Source organism: Mus pahari, chromosome 3 (genome assembly GCF_900095145.1).
Source record: "Mus pahari chromosome 3, PAHARI_EIJ_v1.1, whole genome shotgun sequence".
Lineage (NCBI taxonomy): Eukaryota > Metazoa > Chordata > Mammalia > Rodentia > Muridae > Mus > Mus pahari.
In genome coordinates this window covers 6,515,413-6,534,434 of record NC_034592.1, presented here as the reverse complement: position 1 = coordinate 6,534,434, position 19,022 = coordinate 6,515,413, and the positions used below count along the sequence as shown (strand labels likewise).

The 19,022-nt window shown below is 45.2% G+C and overlaps 1 protein-coding gene across 2 annotated transcripts in view; it reads left to right on the top strand.

The window, feature by feature from the left end:
- Nucleotides 1-274: 274 nt before the first annotated feature.
- Pip4k2a (phosphatidylinositol-5-phosphate 4-kinase type 2 alpha) overlaps nucleotides 275-19,022 on the top strand; it is a 159,093-nt gene continuing 140,345 nt past the window's right edge. The window contains exon 1 of one of the 2 annotated variants that reach the window (XM_021193206.2): nucleotides 275-676. In XM_021193206.2, the coding sequence (XP_021048865.1) occupies nucleotides 533-676 (144 nt within the window). In that variant the 5' untranslated portion in view covers nucleotides 275-532. The remainder of the gene's footprint in view (nucleotides 677-19,022) is intronic. The other variant, XM_021193208.2, reaches the window with a different exon arrangement.

Below are 19,022 nucleotides of genomic sequence, written 5' to 3'. Positions count from 1 at the left end.
CCTCGGAGCTTCCTTGGCTCCGTATCCTTTCCTTGCTCCTCCCCGGGAGCGAGAAAGGCATGTTCGCGCGAGTCTCCACACTCCGCAGCAGCCTCCCCAGACGGATCGCGGTCGCCAGGGAGGTGCTCGCCTAGCACCGGTGGCGGAGCGCACGGTACAGCTTAACGGTCCGGCATCCGCATCCGCACCCGCCCCGCCTGTCGGCGCCGCTGCCCCGCCCGCCTGTGCGTCATGACGCTGGCGCCCAACGCGGAAGCCGCCCGCCGCCTGGACCAGCCGAGGGCTGTGCGCCGAGCCGCGACGGGCGGGAGCCGGGCGGGGGCGCGAGGCGAGCGCAGCTGCAGCCTAAGCGGACGAGCGCGCGGAGCGGGCGGAGCGAGCGCCCAGGACCGAGCGCGGGCGGAGCGGGGCTGGAGCAGGCGCGCAGCGGCGGCCGCCCCGGGGGATGCGGCTGCCTCCCCGGGCTGGCGTGTAGGGAGGGCGGGTCCCCGGCCTCGGCGGCGCGGCGGTGGAGGGGACCTAGACTGCGACCATGGCGACCCCGGGCAACCTGGCGTCCTCCGTCCTGGCGAGCAAGACCAAGACGAAGAAGAAGCACTTCGTGGCTCAGAAAGTGAAGCTGTTCCGGGCCAGCGACCCGCTGCTCAGCGTGCTCATGTGGGGGGTCAACCATTCGGTAAGGCTCCTCTGCGGCGCGCTCCTCTTGCTCCTCCGGCTCAACCTCCGGGCTCTGCTCCTCCTGCTGCAGCGGTGGCAGGGCGGGGACCTCTAGCCCGCTAGCTCGGCCAGTCCCGGGCCCTCTGGCCACTCGCCTCTTGGGGTACCCCTAACCCCACGACATGCGTCTATCTCCTGGGTTTCTCCGGCGGCGCTTGCGCTCCCTTTGGAACCCAGGGAGGGTGCGGGATGAGAAGCATTCGCTGCGCTGTGCTTCTGAGCCCTTCCGCGGCTCTCCTGCCCCGCATTCGCCCTCCCGCCGATCCGTGCTCGCTGCCCGGGAAGTGGGAAGTTTGTGCGGGGACCGACTCTGTCTCAGCTATCAATCCCGGCGGGGGACTGCTCAGGGCCCAGTCCGAGCGATCGCTCCACTTGTCTGGGACCGATGGGCCCTCCTGCCCTGGGCCAGTGGGCAGGTGTACCTGTCCCTGACAGGAAGCGTCCGGAGCTTCTCGGAGATAGGACTGGAGTGAATCAGAAGATTTTGGGCGGCAGCTTGAGAGCTTATTAGCTTTCTTTTTTCCTTTAAAGGCAGTATTGTCAGACTCTAGGAGAATTTGGGGGGGGGGGAAGGCAAAGGAAAAAAAGCAGCGTAAATATGGCCCTGATGCTTCATCCCTTCCCGCATCGCCCAGCTGCTGTGCCCTTTCCAGACCTCCTGGCAGGGAGTCTTCCTCCCTCCCCCCTACTTCCCCCACTCCTTAGGGAGCCAGGCAGAAGTCACAGACTTCTGCGGAAGGATGGCTTTGGTGGTGACAGCCGGAGGGGGTCCCGGCGGTCGCGAGTTCGAGGTGGTCTAGAGTTAATTACATCCATTTTGGAGGTTGTTTAAAAGACTGGCGGGGAGCGCGTTGGGGAGGTTATTCTAGCGCACAGCCAGGGATGCAAGGAGGTGCGCGGCTGCAGACTCTGCGGACTGCGGTGTGGGGGGCTGAAATAGCCTCCTGCTGATCTGACAGTGAGAAAACTCCTGCAGCTTTAATCTACTTAGATGGGCTCTGGAAACGTGATAGGCGCTGCTGGCTGAGCCTTGAAAGTTTCAATGAGCCTGTGAATTTTGACCATGACCTTACCTACTGCAGTCAGCCAGCTTCGGAGGGAGAGCGTGAGCCTGCTGCTCTGCTTTGGCTTCCGTGGATGCCCAGGTGTCCTTTTCAGCATAACACAAGTGACAGAAAGCCAGCGTGGTTTTTGCACTCTCAAATTAACAGAGTTGTTTAAAATGGCTCAGTATCTCTTATTTATAGTTTTTCCCCCCAAGCAGAGCTGGAGAAAGGTGAAGCAATATGAAGATGATTGTATTTATCTGGAACGTTTTAAAGAGTTGAGAAATCTATTACTTTACTGCTGGGTCTACTGAGGTTCATTTTACTGACATCTTTAGCTGTTAGGAATGTCAACTGTTAAAACAGCAGACAGCAATTCACCGCTCCCCTCCCCCCAGTTTTATTTCAGAAAGCGAAGTTACAGTTTTCCATCGTCCTAAGTCTCTAATTTAGTTATGTTTGGTTTTGTAAAGTTCTTTTTGTTACTTACCGTACTGTTAGCAACTTCCTAATTATTGCAACTGGGCACGCAGGGTAAATACAGGTTGGGCGTGAACCCGTGTTTATGATCCCTTTAAATCTCCTTTCGGAGTTCTGGTGTTTTGGTTAGGAGTGTTTGTATATGAGACTACATTTAAGTAGTGTCAACAAATGCTGCTGGGGGTGGGGTGGGAAGAGTGACTGAGAATGTCTGGAAAGGGTTGCCATTGGGCACTTAACTGTAACATCTGGGTTGCTACCTTGTGTTTATTTTTGAGTTGCTACATTTGTTTTCCAGTTACTCTACTTGGAAAATAGGACTGAAGGATGCTAGGACACTGGTGGTACTTTCTGTTGCTTTTAAGAAGTTACAATTCTAAGTATATACACTGCTAGCAGTTTATCATGTAAGCATGTTATTAATTCATCACATACATGCAGAGCCTGCCACACTGGGGAGGGCTGCTAAGATGTCCCTCCCTATTGTCTAGGTGCCTTTATTTTGAGGAATGTGAGTTGACCTAAGACAGTTATGTTTCTTCATTTTTCTAACAATGTACTTTTTAAAAATAATACCTCCGCCACCATGCTTGGAAGTTGGTTTTATTTTAGGAAATGGTTGTTGGTACCTGGAAGATGTTTTATCATGTTTTTTTTGGTACACCAAAGTTTATAGAATAAGATTAAAGTAAGTAAATCCACACTATCAGTAAGGAGCGTGTATATAAATGGGGACATTTGAGAAAGAATGGTAGAGAGGCGGATGATTCAGATCAGAGCCTTTCCCCTGTCATTCTAATGTAGCTAGGATTAGCAAGGCGAATCTACCATGGGTATAGCAATTTTTTGCTTTTAAAATTCCGTCAGACTTTTTATTGGACATTTAAAGCAACCATAAATTTGGAGCACTGAAAGGAAACCATACATTTTTATCATGTGAGCGTCTTATGGTGAAGTCTGTGTTTGAATTCTTTAACTGTGACTTGGCATATTAGCCAGATTTGGGGATCGGTGTTTGTAAATGGGAAATGGGATTGTTGAATTAGATGAGTAGCAATTTTCTTTTAATTTGATGACAACTATTTCTACAGCTTAATAGTTGAATAGCATCATATTAGGAGTCCTAGAATATGCAGTGACCTTTGGGGTCTTTTCAAAGCCTATACTGGAAGAGGAAGGAATCTGGGGTGATTTTTAGGACACTGATCTGAGTTTGCCAGGTTGATTATAGCTGAACTTCATTGCCATCTATTAAATCAAAGTCTATTTGATTGAAATGTAGAAACTTACAATTAAGATGAAAACTCTCCAGTCCATTGTAGCGGTGATGAAAAAAATCTTGATTTGGACTATGTTCAGTGTAGAGAATAAGCTTGCCATTGTGCGCTTAATTTGATGTTACTGCTTTCTAACTTAAAATCTCCATCAGTGAGTGGATCCGTGCCAATTTTTATTTTAAGCATTTTAAGCAGAGAATATAATTGAATACATAAAGGAAAAGATGACTTAAGGAGGCAGTTTTATCTTGTTACATTCAAAATTAAACTAAAAATGATCAGGCAGTTAGCTTCTTAAAGTGGTATTTTAATAGTGCAGGGAGCATGTCGAATGTATGAGCCAAGACTTGTTTTTAAATAGATATTCTAAAAGATTTTTATACACTGTGAAATGTGAGCTCTTTGGAGATTAGTATTTCCAACTCTATTTAGGTATATGAAGGAAGACAGTGTTATCTGTACAAAATAACTTATGTAAAACAAATATTGTTTTTAGAAATAGCCACTTTATTGCTATTAAGTCATTGTGGCTTTAAGCCATAGAAACACAAATAATTTACAGGAAAATTCTTAAGTATTATAGGAACCTTGGAGATTGTCACAGTGTGAGGAAGGATGGGAACCAGACATGGTAAGAACCAAGTACTTTTGTACAGTCGGACTTTCCTATCCAGCCTGGCTTTATTCAGCCTTTCTTTGCTCATAGATGCCTGAGAAACTCTCTGGGACTGGGAACTGTTGACCTCCTAATTTCAACCTGTCATTTCTGCTCCCCAAAAGGATGGCCTGTTTCCTAATTCATGCCTGAAAATACCACCAAAGATCTTAACTTGTCTGGATTCAATCAGTTGTAGTTTCCTCTTGGACTAAATAGTTAAAAAGTATTCAGGAAAAGAGCCCCTAAAGAGAGTTCCCAAGAGCTGGGTGGGCGGTGAGGCAGACATCTGCCCTAGAAATAGTGTTGGTGTTGATCTTCATGCCTGTGGGGCATCTGCTCAGGCCAGTCTTCTGACAACATGTTGCCTTGTCATGTGTAGATTAGAGAATGCCTAGTTTTCCATGCGGGGCATCTGAAACATGCATTTTATTCTCAACAAGGTGGGGATTGAAGATAGGTAATATTGTATTCCAGAAATGTAATTAGTTGTGGGTTCCATGGGTTGATATTTGTATATAGACAAGAAGAGGAGGAGGAAGAGGAGGAGGAGGAAGAGGAGGAGGAGGAGGAGGAGGAGGAGGAGGAGGAGGAGGAGGAGGATGAGGATGAGGATAGGTTTATAAGTGGTGTGGATTACTATGGAATGATAGTGACTGAAAAATGACATGTTGAGACAATTAAAATATAAAGAAGCTAGATACTAGTCAGAACTCACCGAGAGGAACCCAACCAGCCATGCATTCCAGAGCTAGCCCCACACCGATTTTCCTTTACTTTTCAAAAGAAAGAAACAGTCACACATGGCAGTTTACTATTAAGGCTTAACTTAGTGTTCCCTTCAAATATTGTTATTATCTTTTTTCCACCAATCAAACACCTTAGCATATCTTTAGTGTTCAGAATGCCGCCCCAAGCAGGATGATCTGCTATGCGTTTAGAAAGACTGCCAATAGGAACTGCAGTACACCAACAGAATCTGTGCTAAGTTGACAGAGCATGCAGTCATCCTGAGCAGTTAATCTTGCCAGCATGCACTTGAGATACATAAATCAACACTGACAGGAGTTGGTGCAATTTGGCAGGATTGTTTGTGGTCAGGCTGATTAGGATCAATTCCTGCTTCATTGTTTATGGGTTTTTGAGCAGCTGGTTTACCCACTTGAATCTCAGTTTATGCAGCCTTAACATGGATTGCCTCAGGGAACTATTTTGAGTGTTAAATGAGACAATGTATCCAAAGCCTAGTGGTAAGTACTAAGGATTCAGTAATGATTCCTTAAACTGATCAAATTTAAATCAGTTATGTAGGCTACAATTTGTGGATGATAGCTTATCTGTTCCTGGTCTAGCTCCCAAAGAATTGACACAAGATCTATTAAATTTATTAGCAAGCTTTAAGCACTCTGACTGGGCAGATATGTATTTATTCTAGCCCTCGAAGCACTCTGCATCCTAGCGATGGGCCTGGTGTTACCTGTACTGTGATTCTTGCTCTAGCTTGCTCTGTTTCGTGTGTGTGTCCTCATGGTGAATCCCTTGGTGACCTCTCATCATGACTCCTGGACCTTCTGCCTCATAGCCACCTGTCCCTTCTTTCCTCATGGTCATTCTCTTACTTTTTTTTTTTTTTTCTCCTTCTGGGATCCCCAGCTGAGATCAGAAGTCCAGCCTTCTTATCTCCTCTGCCCAGTCATAGCCCGAGTCAGCTCTTTATTGAGCAATCAGAAACATTTTTTACATGACATTGAGACCAGAGGTGCTTGACTGTGCCATGGTCAGGACTGTAGACAGATGTCTGAAATATACAGCAGCATCTGAATACATAGTGCACAAGACCAACCCCCCAACACAGTTATGTTGGTAACATATTAGTAAGCACTAGATCAACAGTTTTCCAAATTTATTATGCCTATAAATCACAAGGCATCACTTGGGAACTTTTCAGACACTGATTCAGCAGACCTTGTGAGTGTGCTTTCAGGTGGTGATGGTCTGAGTCTCTGGACTGGTCTTAAGGAAGCAAGGCAGAAGAAGGAATGACTTTAAACATATAAATGTTAAGAATTTGTCTCCCAGCTGTGTGTGATGAATAATTGCCTTAGCTCTCAACCTTCCTAATGCTGCTGAGCATTATTAATGCAATTACTTATGTGGTGGTGACCCCAGTCATAAAATTATTTCATTGCTACTTCATAACTAATTTTGTTACTGTTTTGAATTGTAATGTAAATGTCTGATATGGGACTCCTGTAAAGGAGTCATGACCCCCAGGTTGAGAACCACTGCCTTAATATTGTAACCTTGTAATAGAAATAGAAAAGCTAAGAGAGGGGATTGTGCATTGGAAAGGGATTTTATAGTTTATGAAATACTGACTTGCTGGTGATGAGTGTGTATAGTCTGGTTATCACCTTATGGGATTAGAACTCCAGAACAATAGGAGGGTGGGAATAAAGAGTTGAGACTCCTCCACACACAGTTGGTAGTTGTTGTTGTGGTGGTTTGAATGAGACTAGCCCCCATAGGCTCATATGTTTGAATGCTTGGTTCATAGTTCATGGAACTGTTTGAGAAGGATTAGGAGACATGCCCTTTTGGAAGAGTGTCACTGGGGATGGGCTTCTAGGTCTCAAAAGTCCACATCAGGCCCAGCATCTCATTTTTCTCTCTTTCCTGCTTGAGGGTATTTCAATCTAGGATGTAGATTGAAACATTCCATCCTGCAGGGAAGCCCCTTGAGCAGAAAGGTAAACAACTCAAAATGCTTCAGGAAGTCCCTGAAACTGACTAGAGTCTCTAGGCCTACCTACCAGAGTTCCAAGAGTTTTTTGCAAAGTCAATGTGAGCTGCAATGCAGATTCTGAGATTAGACCAGCTGCCTAGAAGGAGCAGAAATAATCTGAGCTACCTGGAAGACATTTAGATCAATTGAGGTGCCAGGAAAGGATACTCTCTAACCTGTTGAGCTGTGGGTGTGCAGTGTTTCAGGTTCCTGGCTTTGTGAGCTGCCACACATGCTGGGGTGGGCCTTGGTGATACAGCTGTCTCTGAGTCATTTCTGTTCCTTTGAGTATTTCCTTACCAATATTCTTGTAAATAATCCCAATAAAACTCATTGGTTCATCAAATTGGACTTTGATGATATCCACGCATTGGTCTGTCATGGGTTCTCCATTTGAGATGAATAGATGTATGCTTTGTGTCAGATATAAGATCTCAGTTACTGTTCCCGCGCCACACCTTCCTGCTGCCATGCTCCCTGTCATGATGTTCATGAATATACCCTCTGAAACTATAAGAAAGCCCCTAATTAAATGCCCATTTTTATAAGATGCATTGGTCATGATGTCTTCGCAGCAATAGAAAAGTAACTAACATAGGCATCGAAGAATGGATTATTTACTATTCTTGATGCTGTGAGAAAATACCTGCAAAAAGCAATTTAAGGTTTTGCTCACAGTGTGAGGTGACAGTCCTGCATGGCAGGGACCACATGGTGGTGGGAGCATGAGGGAGACAGTCACATCAAGTCTGCAATCAAGACATAGGGAGAAATGAATATTGGCTGATTGAGTCTGAGACCCCCCAGCCCATGGGATGGTGCTATCTGCCTTCAGGGTAGACCTTCTCTTCTCAGTTAAGCCTTCCTGGAAACAGAAAAACCCTTGTAGACACAACTCAAAGTCTGTTTCCATGGTGATTCAAAATCTTATCTTGTTCACCAAATGGTGAAATAGATCTCAGAAGGGGAAAGTAGAATTATGGGCCTTTGAGAGAGGGACAGAGGAAGAAGAAAGAGCAACTAAGAAACAAGTTAAGAGAAGATGCTCCAGACAGTACAGGCTTGTGCTCCTTGAGGGTCATTGCTTCAGGGAAGGAGGGAGGGATAGAGAGAGTAAGATTAACTATCAAAAGCACGAGTGAATGAAATCTTTTTTTTTTTTTTCCTGGAAGATTGGGAATGAAAGGTGAGAAATACCATCCAATTTAGAAATATGTTTTATCTCTTTCTTACTGTTTATCCCTTGATTCAGCCTTATTTCCCTCATTTATAGACTGATGCTAGAGCTTTTTAGCTAAGGTGTCTCTCTCTCTCTCTCTCTCTCTCTCTCTCTCTCTCTCTCTCTCTGTACTTTTATTACCATTTCTTTAATTTATTGCTCCAGGGAGCCCTATGGTAGTGAGAGAAAGGCACTATTCCCTTCTCGAAATAATGATCTTAAATGAATACCATTGAGTTCACAGTTTCCCTGAATTCTGTTTGTGGACTCTACAGGGGTTCAAGGAACCTAGTGAAGTGCACTTCCAAGGATAAAGTGATCCTGGAGTAGGGAGATGATGCAGGCAGCAGTGACCGAATGATGAGAACTTGAGCAGGTTGATCTCATGAACTGCCACACTGAGTGACCTGTATCCTGACCCTAGGTCCAGGAGTCTGTTACCATTTCCTTTAGAGCTTTCTTCCACAGTTCCTGGTGTTCAAAACTGTTCTTGGATAGACAAATTGTGAACTGTTGATATTGGGTAAAACTGTTTGAAAACACCCTTTTCCCATGGTAGAGAAGAAAATCATTGCTATGTGGAAAACATGTAGGAAGAGATAAATATATAATCTATTCATAGGAAAATGCCGTTGAGAGTTTTAAAACCCGTTTACTGTGTTGGTCGGAACTTTTGTCACTGCGATAACTAGCAGGCTAACCTGAGAGTAACAGCCATTAGGAAGAAAGGCCTGCTTTGGCTCATGTTGCTTCAGGCCTACAGGGAGAAGCAGAGTGGGAGTACAGGAAGTGGCAAGGTCCAAAATATTCCCTTTAAAGGCATGATCTTAGCAACCCACCCACTTTTAAAAAGTAGGCCCTGGTCTTTTGGCTACTTTGTGGGTTCTTTTTTTCTTCCACCCTTCTCTACCCTTTTTCTTTGATCCTTTCAACCCCCTAACACTAAATAAGAGAAGAAATGATAGAGGAGAAAGGAAAGAGATCCTTAACTAAGGTCAGGAGTCAGAAAGGGGAAGACGTTATTGTTAGATTACTTCCTGTGGATTGGAACATCAAGTTACTTGGGGCAAGTTTGATTGCCACTGTCAGGATAACTAATTTCTCACTGTTTTTTCTTTGTACACTGCCCCCTGGATCAACAGCAACCAACCAATAACCCACCCTGCCTTTCAGGGCCTTCGCATTTATATATCTTCTGAAAAGTCCCCAGAATTCCAAACATCACCAATTGCAGAAACACTATGAAGTTGGCAAAATCACTCCCCCACCAGAGCATGAGACAAATCATACTCAGCAATCCCATATCCTCTACCTGGGATTAAAACAAAAATTTATTTGTATAATATTGTGTTGTTGTTGTTGTTTTAAAGAAACCAGAATGCCAAAATTCTCATTATACCTTCAGATTACTATCTTCCAAAAGTCTTTTAAAATTTGAGTCTCTCAAGAGTTATAAACTATTGAATATGCTGGAGCCTGTATGATTTAACCTTCTCTGGAAACAAAGACTCAGCCATCTTCTAGGCTAGTCGAAATGAACTATCACGCTTACCATAAGTTACAGTTGTCTGTCAGTCTTTAATTTTTAAAGGTTTGGTCTGGCTCACAGGTTTTTTTTTTTTTTTTTTAAAGTAAATTATGTATTTATTACAATGTGTATCCAGCACGTGTGATTTATATATTCATTACCAAGTATGTTGCATGTGTGGAGATCAAAGCATAATTTTGTCCATTGGTTTTCTCCCTCCACCTTTACACGGTCCCAGGCTTGAACATCAAGTGGTCAGGCTTTGTTCAGCAGGCACCTTTTAGTCTCTGAGCTATCTTGCCATCCCTAGTTAAGTGTTTCAATTCCAGGTATTCATAATTTTTCAAATGGAAGTAGTTAGGAGCTGGGTTGTGGCCTCGAGCAGGAATAGTTCTTCATAAGGAGGTAGTGATGTGGATGCAGTTAGGATAGGTGTTCTTTATCTTGTACTGGGTTATGTCTAGATAGACCAAGCATAATTGAATATATCCCTAGTGTATTCAATACTTCTAGGCATCATAGCTCAGGCTAGCCTATTTTAAGTGTGCTAGGACACTTATACTTGCCTACGTTTAGGCAGGATTGTGTGTCTTAGTTGACTTTCCTGTTGCTGTGATAAAATACCCTGATAAAAGCAACCTGAGGAGTATTTGTGTTTATCACTCTGTGTTACAGACCATCACTGCAGGGAGACACGGAGGCAGAAACTTGAGGTGGTTGGTCTCATTGTATTTATAGTTAAGCAGGGAGGGATGAATGTGTGTACCCAGTTGACTTCCTTTATACAGTCTGGGATCTCAGCCTAAGGAATGATGCCATTCACAGTGGGTGCATCTTCTTGACTCAAATTAATCACGATAATTCCACACAAGAAGCCCAGAGACCGTTTTCAGAAGTATTTCTAGATCTCAGCAAGTTGACATTGGGATCAATCTTCACACAGTCTAAGAAATTTGCCTTTGTTGTTGCAATAAAGTCTTGACTACCATGTACTTTACTGAATGCAGTCTGAAAGGAAAAACGGAAATGGGCATATGAGTATGCTTTGTACAATTGGAGGTTGAAAAATTATAAGTCATATTTGGACTATACTTATAAAATACCTAAGTAGCTGCTGGTACACATTCTTTTTTTTTTTTTTTTATTAGATATTTTCTTTATTTACATTTCAAATGCTATCCCGAAAGTTCCCTATACCTTCCCCCCGCCCCTGCTCCCCTATCCACTTCTTGGCCCTGGCGTTCCCCTGTGCTGGGTCATATAAAGTTTGCAAGACCAAGGGGCCTCTCTTCCCAATGATGGCCGACTAGGTCATCTTCTGCTACATATGCAGGTAGAGACACGAGCTCAGGGGGTACTGGTTAGTTCATACTGTTGTTCCACCTCCAGGGCTGCAGCCCCCTTCAGCTCCTTAGGTACTTTCTCTAGCTCCTCCATTGGGGGCCTTGTGTTCCATCCAATAGCTGACTATGAGCATCCACTTCTGTGTTTGGCAGGCACTGGCATAGCCTCACAAGAAGCCACTATATCAGGGTTCCTTCAGCAGACACATTCTTATTAAATGGTAGCTTCCATTATTATTATAAAAACACTATGAGTGCTAAGACATACTAAGTTATTAGGTCATAAATAAATTAATTGTTACTTTATCCTGGCTCATAGTATCAGATTACCATTGTATTTAGTATTATGTATTTGTGAGTTATTGTAGGTTGGCCTGATGTTGCTTGTATTCTAATGGTAATACTGATTCTTCAAGACCTGGTTGCCCTAGAGACAGGAGTGTCTGCAGGTAGACCCAAGTGACAAGTGATGCTATGTGGCCTTGCCCCTAAGTTACTTCTGATTGTGAATAAAGATGCCAACAGCCAATAGCTGGGCAGAAAAGGCATAGGTGGGTTTTAGGGTTCCCTGGCTGAAGGTTAAAGGAAAACCACGAACGAAGGGAGAAGGCCCGTGGAGAAGCCACCATGGGTTAGGTGAGTCATGAAAATGTGGCCCCGAGAGCTGGCCAGTTGGAGTTAAGAGCAGCTCAGATGAACATAGTAAATAATAACTTGGGGTTATCAATAGAAAAGTAATTCTAATAGCATAGAAAGTACCTGCTCTTGTGCTGTTTGTAAATAATAAAAGTTGCGTATCTTCTATCTGGAAACCAGTTAATCAAGCCCCAAACTGGGATTAAAAAGTCCTACAAGTTATGAATCATTATTTTAGACTTTTCCATTTGTCCTAGCTTTATCTATTTTCTTACTGTATTCTTTTATTTTTAAATCTTTAATGCTTTCACTAGTGACTTGGTGATTAGAGGTGTCAAAATCTAATTTACAGTCATTAAATATAAATTATATGAACTATTGAATTGATATCTCACCTTTCTGTTTTTTTCTTTAACATAAGAGACACTTCAAGGGTTTCAGCTGCAAATTGAACACGTGATGGACTCTACCTTCAAATTACTTAAAACCTCGGGGAAAATAGATGTAGGATAGACAGATAGACACATGCACACACATCCCCAGTGTGGTGGAGGCTGTTTAGTAGTGTGGATGGGGCATAAGCTTTGTTAAGAAGATTACACTGAGCAAAGTCATGAAGGAGGTGAAGCCTTGGGCATGATGAGGAGCGTACAGCCAGAGGGATCAGCTGGTGCAAAGGCTCAGTGGCTCACACTTGCACGGAAGGCTGTGTGGCTGAAGCAGAGAGAGGAAAGGGAGAAACGGGAGGAAGATGGCGGATCCTGACTGCTTTTTGGGGGGGCTTGCTGAACACTTTCTGAGAGGTGACGCTGAGGGGGATTCTGAAGATTAAGTAGACTGTCGTGGTTACAGACGATGGACAAGGGTCTGTGAGGCCAGCAGGCCAACCGATGGAAGAGATGACAGGAGGGGAGTGAGTGTTGGCTCTGGCTGTGGCCTGGGGCCTCATAGAACAGCAACACTAGCCTTTACTCAAGAGACTTGGGTTGTAGGCCTCCTGGGACACAAGGGCATTTTAATCCACAGGCACTTTGTTAAGAGTTTTGAAAAGCATCAGCTAGGGCACTCTGCTTCCAAGTCCTCAGGACTCGTTGGGTGTGCCCCATAGTTGATGGAAGGCCAGCTTCCCTGTGGAGATAAGACTGGCCATATCCTGGCCCCACCCACAGCAGGCCATTGCTTTCTTCTCTTTCTTTCTGTGAGGAACTGGATAGAACATATACAGGCAAAGAAAGGCTTCTCTGCCAGGAAGATTGAAGACCAAGGGATGAGTTATGGGAATTGTTAGGAGATGGCTAAAAAACTGGTTTGGGCTCCAATTTGAAGAGATAAGATATCGATGTTAGAAAAGCTTGACATACCGACAGGGTCACTTGGTAATTTATGGAGTCTTCCCACTGGCACTCACCCTCTGTGGTGCGTTTTGCACCGTTTGAAATAGTTTCCCCCTCTTTCATCTCCATAGACTTATGTTGTGTCTCTTAGTTCTCCCACAGTGAATATCTTATTAGAAAGTGCTGGACGTATAGAAATTGTCAATGTTGGTCTTTCCACTCACACACACACACACACACACACACACACACACACACTCCCCCCCCACTGCCCGCCCAGTGTAGTCTGCAAATATGCCGGGAGCTGCCTCCTTTGATTGGTACCAGACACCCACTGCTGTCTTTATTTCAGTTAACAAACCTTAAATTCAGTGTCTCTGTAGCTGTGTGTGGTTGGACATTGTAGCTGAGGCGTATTCCCTTCAGCTGTTGAGTGATGTTGGCTAGTCTAGAAATGTCCGTCCCAGGTAACAGCAAACCCACTCGCTGTCACCTCTTGTCTTCTGTAGCTGCAGTGTTCTCCCCATTCACCAGCCTTGATCTGAATGCACCGTCCCATCTTAAGCCGTTTCTTTCCTAGTGTGGTGGCTAATCTTTGTCCTTGCCTAGACATAGTCTTGAATCCCCTGGAGATACAGGTCCAGGCACACCCAGAGTGATTTTCCTGGATGAGTTAGCCTCTGGCCATGCCTGTTCTGGTTAATTGCTGCAGAAGACCTGCCCAGTGTGTGTGGATTGGATCCTGGACATCATAAAAGGGGGGTGAGTGGCTGCCGAATCTGCTCTCATCTTGAGTGCTCTGCTCAGTTACTGACCTGTTTCCCCCATGTGACTCCCTGACAGGCATCACAGCCCCTTCACTCCTGTACTCCAACCACATCTAAGCCTGTGTCTTCACCTCTGTAAACAGACCACCATCTCTCCATGAGTACTCAAGCTAAGTGCTCAGGCGTCAAGCTCTAGCCCCTCTGCTCTCTGCTCACCCTCTTCCAGGCTGGAGTCTGCACACTGCTCTTGTCGTGCTTCGTAATGAGTGCAGGGAGGCTTCAAGTATTCTCCCAAGTCCTGCTTGAATCCAGATCTTCCATAGCAGTGGCAAGATGAACTTCTGACATTCGCACGATGGCCTGTCACTTCTATAGTTAAACCTTCCACAGACTCCAACTACCTGTTTAGAATGGTTTTTCCTATGTCTCTTCTGTTACTTTTTTCATTGTTAGGACCGAGTCAAAGCTCAGACAAGGAGTGATGTAAGGGAAGGATTTATTTTGGTTCAGGGTTTTCCAGGGAAGACACAGGGAAAACACCCCAGGGTGACTCAAGGCTATGGTGGCAGCGAGGCTGCTTGTACATATCTTAGATGAGAGGAAGGAAAAGTATGTGTGGTGTGTGTGTGTGCAGGAGGGGGGGCAGTGGGGTAAGGCAGGCACAGAGACACACAGAGAGACACAGACACACCAGGATCAGAAGTGGGGCTTGGCTACATAGCTCTCAGCCTTCCCTCCAACCCCCACACAGTTAAGACCTACCCCTAAAGGTTCCACAGCTTCTCCAAACAGCAGGAACTCAGCTGGCGATGAGACTTTCAAACACAGGAGCCTGTGGGGACATTGTGCATCAAAGTCTTATCATCTCTTGCTGTTTGCTGGCCTGGCTCCACTCCCTTCCTTGCCCTCACTGGTTCCCTCCCTTTGCTTCTCCTGCTCTGTGGTCACATGGGAATAGGCATGGTGGTGTTTTCTGGTTCTTAAGCAACCATAGAACTTCAGTGTATGTTTCTTCCTGGTCCAATTACAATGTTCTTTCCTGGATTCTTGAACGGTCCCTGTGCAGATGGCCCCTCTAACCTGATGTAAGTTGTATACCAATCTCATATGGGCTTTCCTTTTCTCTGTGACAGACACTGTCTAAAAACAGTTGCTTACATGTGTATTATTATTCTCTCTTAAATACATGTGGTAATTTGCAGAGAATGAAAATCCTGTCATTCATATATATATATGAATGTATATATATATATACCCTAAAAATGCTTTTATATAGAATTGGCACTCAAAAAATATCATCGAATGAGTGGTCCATTCGTCCCCCACTGGTGTCTCAGGAGCCCTTCCACATCCAGTCCTTAAAGGCCGTGCAAAGGATGTGTGGGTGATGAGTGAGCACTGTATTAGAATGTTTTGCTAAGCTGGTTGTGCAATGTCTTGAGATGGGGGAACTTGCTGCAAGGCATAAGAGGTGTGGGGAACCACAGGGCCGGACCCAAGGGGGAGCTGGGTTCACTGAGCAGGCTGGAGCCCTGCCTACTCATCCCCTCCACTCCCCCAGCAGAGAGGCTTCAGAGAAGCAGCTTCCTCAGGGGCTGGCTGAAGCAAAAGGCCCACCAAGTGAAGTGTGTGAAGTTGTTTTTAAATAAGAGACACTACAGCAGAGATGCACACAGCAGAGTCACAGCCCAGTGTCCTCATGCCCCGTTCCATGGAGTTTGAATCTCTGGAGGCCTTCAGACATCTCTCTAAAATGTCCCATCCTCAAAAGATATGCCTTATGTTATATTCCATAAGATGTCAGATGGTGACAGTCCCACTGTCCCCGTCTTCCTGGGTGTTTTCCACAGGGTGTTGTTTCTTCTGGTTCTTCCCAGGCTCCTTACTGCCACACCTACATGATTCTTCTGGGTGGAGACCTGCCCATTTCTCTTGGACAGTTACTGAGGGAAGATTTCTTACATCTTAGGGTGGAAGTGTGACTCACGGAAAGGTGTTATTTGTGTCATGTGTCTCTGGGTACTCTACTTTGAACACACCCACATTACTTTGGACCTCTTGGTAATGTGAATTTGGGCTGTGTCAATCTGTCTTTTTCCTTTTTCTTTCTTAAATGCATGTTTTGCCTGCATGCATGTGTGTGAGGGTGTCGGATCCTGGAGTTACAGACAGTTACGAGTTGCCATGTGAGTGCTGAGATTTGAACATGGGTCCTCTGGAGGAGCAGTCAATGCTCTTAAACCACTGAGCCATCTCTCAGCCCCAAGAGTGTCGGTCTTTAGCACAGTCACGGGGGAAAAGGGGTTCCTTGATGAACTCCACTTCTTGGTTGGGTGCTAGATTCTGTCCTGAGTTTCTATGAACACTAAATGTCAGGGACAGTTGACTGGCTTTGGCAGGCCATCTCTCCAGCTACCCTGGTTCTTCCAAGCCTTTAAGAGGGTATTTTGAAAACCAACTTGTTTCTGATAGCAGAACTAGAACCTCAGCTCCGCCCCCTCCCCTCCTATTCTTCCCCTCTGGCCCTAGGCTAGGGTTACACGCTTGGGTAGCCATCCATGTGTCTTAGTTCACGTTCTGTTTCTGTGATTTAACAACATAACCGAAAGCAACTGTGAGAGGAGAGGGTTTACTTTAGCTTGTGGTCCTCAGCCTGTCACTGAGGGAAGTCAGAGCAGGAACCTGGAGGCAGGAACTGAAGCAGAGGCCATGGAGAAGTGCTGCTTGCTGGCTTGTTCCTCATGGCTCACTCAGTTTGCTTTCTTACCTCAGGACCACTTGTCCAGGGATAGTCCCAACCAGCAGTGGGCTGGTCCCTTCCACCTCCATGATTAAGCAAGAGAACACTTGCCTATCAGCAGCTAGTGGAGGCACTGTCTCATTTGAGGTCCATCTTCTCAGATGGCGCTAGCTTCCGCTGAAGTGACATAAGCTTTTGTCATCCTACATAGCTTAGGTTGTCTTCTTGATGGCTTCTGGGAACTCAGTCTTAACTGCATGCATGGCAGGCATTTTACTGACTGGGCTTCAGCCCCTCCCCTCATTGATTAGTGACCCTTCATCTGTTAAGTCTATCAAGGTCCCTTCTAACTTAATTGTTGTGGAAGGAAAATAATCTTGGCTTTTTCAGACGTGTATATATTTCAGCGCATCATAATTCTTTATTTTCCCTCATTTTCAACCCAAGCCAACTGCATTGTGAGTGGGTTGTTAAAAAGGGGAATTTCAAGAGAGTACGGTTGGTTAAGTTCATCTCTAGTAGTGGGCAGGGAGCCTAGGCTCTTAAAACTATTTCAGGGATTCCTATTGATTATATTGGAGAAGGGGGAAAATTTTTATTCCCTTTTTAAGACTATAACAGCGTTGGCTTTAGTGTGCCTGAGCTCAGTGCCTATTGAACATCAGTGCCTGGGTTTGCTGTTGTGGCTTACCACTTCACAGGGTTATCTCCGTATTTGCCAGACACCATGGCAGTGCAAGGCATAGCAGAGAACAGTTGTTCACCTCAAGTGAACAGGAAGGAGAGAGCAACAGGAAGTGGCCTGGGGCAGTGCACCTCAGTGACCCTCCTGCGTTTGATAGCCCTGCCTCCTACAGCCTGGGAGACCTCCTAAAATAGTTACCAGCTGGAGACCAAGTATTCAAAATATTACCCCATGAGAGGTAGACCTTTCTGACTCACACATAACAGGTATTCATTTTTGCCCCCTTTTATTAACAGCAGACTTTTTTTCCTCACATAATATGTCCTAATTAAGGTTTCCTGTCTCTCTGCTTCTCCAATTCCTCCTCCCCTCTCCTCATACCCCCATCCGCCCCTTCTTGTCTCTCACTGGATGGAAAACAAATAGATCTCCAAGGGATTATAATAAGATATAATAAAATAAAACAAAAACTAACACAAGCTCTAAGACAAAACAGAAGGCACAGAGCCCAAGAGAAGGCACAGGGAAGGGACGGATGCAGAAAGCCACTCATCTGCATGCTCAGAAGTCCCGGAAAACACTAAACTGGAAGCCACATGTCATACACAGACGACCTGTGGGGGGGGATATATATAAACAACATAAAATAAAAATAAAAACAAAGATTAAAAAACTAAAGGCCTGGCACGACATGAGAAAGGAACCCTCAGAGAGGCCTTTGAGTCCCTTTTCTGTTGTCTGTCTGCTGCTGGGCATACAGCCTGTCCTTAGAGTTGTTTGTTTCCACAGTGAGACTCCCTTGGAGAAAACAAATTTTCAATTGCTACTGGCTACCAATTGGAGACAGCTTCTGGGTTAAGCATAGGGACTTAGGATTAATCCTTTCAGCTCGAGGACCCGTGCAGGCCCTGTGGGAGCTGCCTCAGTCTCTGTGAGTTCATCTGTGCATTGGTCCTGTGTGAGCTGCCTCAGCCCCTGTGAGTTCATCTGTGCATTGGTCCTGTGAGCTGCCTCAGCCCCTGTGAGTTCATCTGTGCATTGGCCCTGTGTGTCCTGCCTCAGCCCCTGTGAGTTCATCTGTGCATTGGTCCTGTGTGAGCTGCCTCAGCCCCTGTGAGTTCATCTGTGCATTGGCCCTGTGTGTCCGGCCTCAGCCCCTGTGAGTTCATCTGTGCATTGGTCCCAACTCTTTCTACCTCCTCTTCTGCAGGGTTCCTTAGCGGGGAGTGATTTGATGGAGACATCCTATTTATGGCTGAGTGTTCCAGGGTATCTCATTCTCTGCATGATGTTTGGTCTCTGTATTTGTTCTGCTCTGCTGCAGGAGGAAGCTTCTCTGATGATGGCTGAGCAAGGCCCTGATACAGGAGTGTAACAGCATGTCTTCAGGAGTCAGTTTATTGCTACATTCTTTTAGTAGAAGTGTTTGGTTTCCCCCTTGGTCCTTGGGCTACATTTTCTAGTCTCAGGACTTTGGACCCAAACAGTGTTGGGTATGGGTTCTATCTCATGGTGTGAGCTTTAAGTCAAACCAGATATCCTATATGCTTTGTGCAGCCATTGCACTAGTGTTTCTTGCAGCCAAGGACACTACTGTAGATCAGAAGAAGGTTTATGGCTGAGCTGGTGCTGATGTTTGGTAGTGTGTAGAGCATCTTCTTGTACTAAAGATGTTAGCACTAAGTGGTGAAGGCCACCAACTCTACCATCTCCATGGTCCATGCTCAGTGAGTCAAATCATCATCATCATCTTCTTCTTCTTCTTCTTCTTCTTCTTCTTCTTCTTCTTCTTCTTCTTCTTCTTCTTCTT